We start from the raw sequence: 4,640 nt of genomic DNA on the forward strand, positions 1-4,640 counted from the left end.
TGATAAGTTATTTTTTATAAATATTTTTAGATTTATTAAAGAAATTGCTTGGCGATCAACAAGCTTAAATAAGTGCAACCACAAGTGCAAAAGTGTTTACTAAAATTTGGAAATTCATGGTCCAGTTTTGGCGTAGTGTTGTACTAGCTGCTGCTATGTAAATAAAACTATCCTGCTGAAGAAAAAAAAAAAAAAAAATATATATATATATATATATTGTTCTTAATTAAGTTTATCTCAACAATGCGCACCGCAAGTAAACAAAGTCAAATTTGTGATGTCAAGTGTTTTTAAGTATGATTTACGGGCCTGACTTTTTAGGCTAAATATTAGTAATTTGAAAGACTTATGTTATTTAAATTTGAAATTTAACTCATCAATTGATTTATATTGTAATCATTAAAAAATTAAAATTCATCATATTTAAAATTTAAATTTTAATATTCATAATTTTTTTTCACATTTTTATGTTGTAACCTCTTTATTAAAAAAAAAAAAAAAAAACCCTTAAATCGGGATCCAACCTTCTTTTTTTTTTGAGTAAAATTGAAAGACTTTGGAAGTCATGTTTCTTGAGTATTATTTACGGAGCTTGAAAGACTTGGGTCACTTTCTATCTCACTGCTGACTGGAAGTCTTCGTCTTTGGTAGGGACAAATTTAAGAAGAGTAGCTTAATAGAATTCAAATTTATGATAAAATAAATGTCAAGTTTTTTAGAGTATCATTTACGGGGGCGGACTTTTTTTAGGCTAAATATTAGTAATTTGAAAGAGTTAAACTTATTAAATCTCAAACTTAATTCATCAATTAGATCATATACTCATTTAAAAAAATATAATTCATTAAATTTTAAATTTAAATTTCATTATCTATATATTTTTATATTTTTATATTGTAGCTTCTTTTATTTAAAAAACAAAAAAACCTTAAATCGCTTTAGAGGTCCAATCTTTTTTGAGTAAAATTAAACGACTTTAGAGGTCATATTTCTTGAGCATTATTTACGGAGCTTGAAAGACTTGGGTCACTTTGTATCTCACTTGTGACTGGAAGTCTTCGTCTTTTGTAGGGACAATTAATTTAAGACGAGTAGCTTAATGTCAAAATATGGGATGGAATTTGCAGTTCTCCATGACTTTTTGATCCAGTTGATAGTGGCGTAATTTTCGTTTTCAACTTGTTTTAGCGTACCATTAATTCAAAATAATAAGCTTTTAATGGTTACAAACTTGCAACTACGTACAAAGATCGTCAGATAGATCCCATAACAACCAAAACATTTCCAACATGGACATCAGTCAAGGAAACAACCCATCTTGCAGTTTCCTGGTATATTTTTTTCTCTTCGTGTCTTCATGTTCAGGCAATAGCAATGTTAGCGTGAGATGCATGGAGACTGAGAGAAAAGAACTTCTCGATTTCAAGGAAGGTCTCATCGATCATTATGGAAGGCTTTCCTCTTGGGTTGGATTGGACTGCTGCAAATGGCAAGGCGTGAGATGCAACAACCGAACTGGTCATGTCACAGGGCTTCACCTCGGAAGTTATTCCTTGGGAGGAAAAATAAAACCTTCTTTGCTTCCCTTGCAACATTTAACTTTCTTGAATCTTTCGGACAATTCTTTTTGTGAGAACGAGATTCCCAAGTTCTTTGGCATGTTAAACAACTTGAGATACCTTGATCTCTCTCACTCATGCTTTGCTGGAGAGATTCCACCTCAGCTTGGGAACTTATCGGCCTTGAAGATTCTCGACCTGAGTTGGAATGGCGGTTTGCATGCAAAAAACCTTCTTTGGCTTTCAAGTTTTTCTTCACTGGAATATTTAAATCTAGAAACAGTGAACCTTTTTGACGTAGGAGGATATTGGTCGAAAGCAGTGAACATGCTTCCATCTCTTGTGAGTTTATATTTGTACCATTGTCATCTTACAAGCCTCGATCTTACCCTCCCATCAGTCAATCTCACTTCACTTGAGGTCCTCAATTTGTTTGGCAATTCAATTAAGTCTCCAATACCGCCCTGGTTCTCCAACCTAACCAATCTTGAAGTGCTTGATCTACGATCAAATAACTTCTATGGTACCATCCCGGGTTGGTTTGGAAACTTGTGCAAGTTGAGAATTTTGAGAGCCAATTCTAACCGTCTTCACGGTGGAATTGTTCAGTTTTTGGATCGTTTCTCGGTGTGCCAAAATAATAGCTTGGAGATCCTCTATTTAGGAGGCAACGATCTAGAAGGAAGTTTGCCAGCATCATTAGGAGCACTGAAGAATTTGCAAGAATTTGACCTCAACACTAATTTCTTTTGGGGTTCAATTCCGGCTTCTATAGGGAACTTATCATCCTTGAGATTCTTGGAACTTTCTGATAATAATCTCAATGGTACAATTCCCGAAAGTTTTGGGAAACTCGCTGAGCTGTCTATACTGAGTCTAGTAGGTAATCAAATGGAAGGTGTTTTGACAGAAACCCATTTAGCAAATCTCACAAAATTGGATTCTTTGAGGCTCACAACATACCCAAACAGGTCACTGATTTTTAATGTGAAATATGACTGGGTTCCTCCTTTCAGGCTTACAGTCCTCTTATTAATAAATTGCCAGGTAGGTCCTTCTTTTCCAGTTTGGCTTCAAATTCAAAGCAATCTTTTCTCTGTTATAATTTCAAATGCTGGGATTTCGGACACCATTGAAGAAGAATGGTTTGCCAGATTATTTTCTAGATGTTGGCAGATAGATCTGTCTAATAATACAATCAAGGCCAAGCTACCCACACAACTTTACTCGACAAATCTGGATATAGTTGATTTGAGCAGGAATCGCTTCGAGGGCCAGATCCCATTTTGGTTGACTAATGCAACGCAACTGTATCTTCAGAGAAATTTATTTTCGGGTACTATTCCAGAGAACATTGGGGAACAAATGCCACAGTTGGACACATTGTTTCTTTCTCGGAACCAGATTAGCGGTAGGTTGCCATCATCAATATGCAAAATGAAGGGACTAAAATTTCTCTCTGTCGGGCACAACAGATTCTCTGGAGAACTTCCAAATTGTTGGAGTAATTTGCAAAGCTTGAAAGTTCTGGATGCCTCAAACAATAGCCTATCTGGTAAAATCCCAAGTTCCCTGAGTTCGTTACATAACCTCGTTTTATTGATATTGAGCAACAATAATCTTCGTGGCAATATTCCTTATCCTAATTACCGGCAAGTACCAAGGCTTTATGTTCTACAGCTTCGGTCGAACTTGCTTGAGGGGAACATTCCTGAACAACTTTGTTGTCTTTCTGGTATCCACGATTTGGATCTTTCAGACAATAATTTTATCGGGTCCATTCCGACATGTTTCCAAAATTTCACTGCCTTGAAATATGGCAATTCAAGTTTGTATTACGAAGAGTTATTTGAGCTCCAAGACAGTACCATTAATGAACAGACACTTCTGGTTGGGACTAAGGGAAGAGAACTTGAATATAGCAGAACCCTTCTACAGGTCAAGAACATTGACCTTTCAAAGAATAATCTTACAGATGAAATGCCGGATGGGATATGTAGCTTGGCTTTTTTGGACACCTTGAATTTGTCAAGAAATCATTTCAGTGGAAGCATTCCCAAAAATATTGGTGATCTGCGATGGTTGGAGTCCCTTGATCTGTCGTACAACAATTTTTCTGGGCCGATTCCTCCAAGCCTCTCATCTTTGACAAGTTTGGGTCACTTGAAGTTATCATACAACAACTTGTCAGGAAGAATTCCAACAGGAAATCAGCTCCAAACACTCAATGATTCGTCCAACTACGAGGGCAATCCATTGCTCTGTGGGGTTCCCCTCCTAACGAAGTGTGCAGGTGACGACTCTCCTTCTACACCATCATCTCATCGTGGCGTTTCAAAGGACAAGCTATGGCTCTATTTTAGCATTGCTATGGGATTTGCTGTGGGATTTTGGAGTGTTTGCGGTACCTTGGTTTTGAAGCAGTCATGGAGGCATGCTTATTACCGGTATGTTGATGACTTGAAGGAAAGAATGTTACTTTGGATTGCATTGGCAGCTCGCTCGCGAAGGATGAATGATCGGGGAAATAATTAAGACATATAGGATTGCAATCTCTGCTTGCTTAATAATGTGTGTGTGTATGTTTTTTTTTCCTTCTTTTTCTTGGTCTGTTTGCAGTGGAAATGTATGCTATTTCCTTCTATCTTACATGTTACTTCTGTAGTTGTCGGACTATGCAGGAAGTATACATAAATGTTTCCTGTGGGTTGGACTTGACCGCCCCAATAAATATATATATTTCAAGAATTAGACTGCATGAATGAGGAGGTTAAGTCTGAATTAAAAATTAAAACACTAGTTTAACACATAAAGACAAAACTCCTACACAAGTTAGCTTCAAATTAAGAAAGTCTTTTACTTGATAAAATGCTCAAAAAGCCTTATATTTCTTTCATATGCAGTAGTTAGTTAAGTAAACGACCCAAAACAATTAGTTGACCTATACCTTAATAATTTAAGTGATATATGCACTTGTAACCATAAATTTTCTATATATAATTTAATTAAAATATAAATGATAAACCTCATTCGCATGGCAGACAATAACTAATTTAATGATTTTCACACGAAACTAAATTA

General features: G+C 35.9%; 1 protein-coding gene across 1 annotated transcript; it reads left to right on the forward strand.

Moving 5' to 3' along the window:
* Positions 1-540: 540 nt before the first annotated feature.
* LOC111302620 (receptor-like protein EIX2) lies at positions 541-4,317 on the forward strand. Its single transcript, XM_089742245.1, has 2 exons — positions 541-647; positions 1,072-4,317. Exon 2 carries the CDS (start codon positions 1,290-1,292, stop codon positions 4,092-4,094), a length of 2,805 nt encoding a protein of 934 aa, XP_089598371.1. The 5' UTR covers positions 541-647; positions 1,072-1,289; the 3' UTR covers positions 4,095-4,317.
* The last annotated feature ends 323 nt before the right edge of the window (positions 4,318-4,640 follow it).

This window comes from Durio zibethinus, chromosome 13, assembly GCF_047325235.1.
Source record: "Durio zibethinus cultivar Kanyao isolate XHJ-2024 chromosome 13, ASM4732523v1, whole genome shotgun sequence".
Taxonomy (NCBI): domain Eukaryota; kingdom Viridiplantae; phylum Streptophyta; class Magnoliopsida; order Malvales; family Malvaceae; genus Durio; species Durio zibethinus.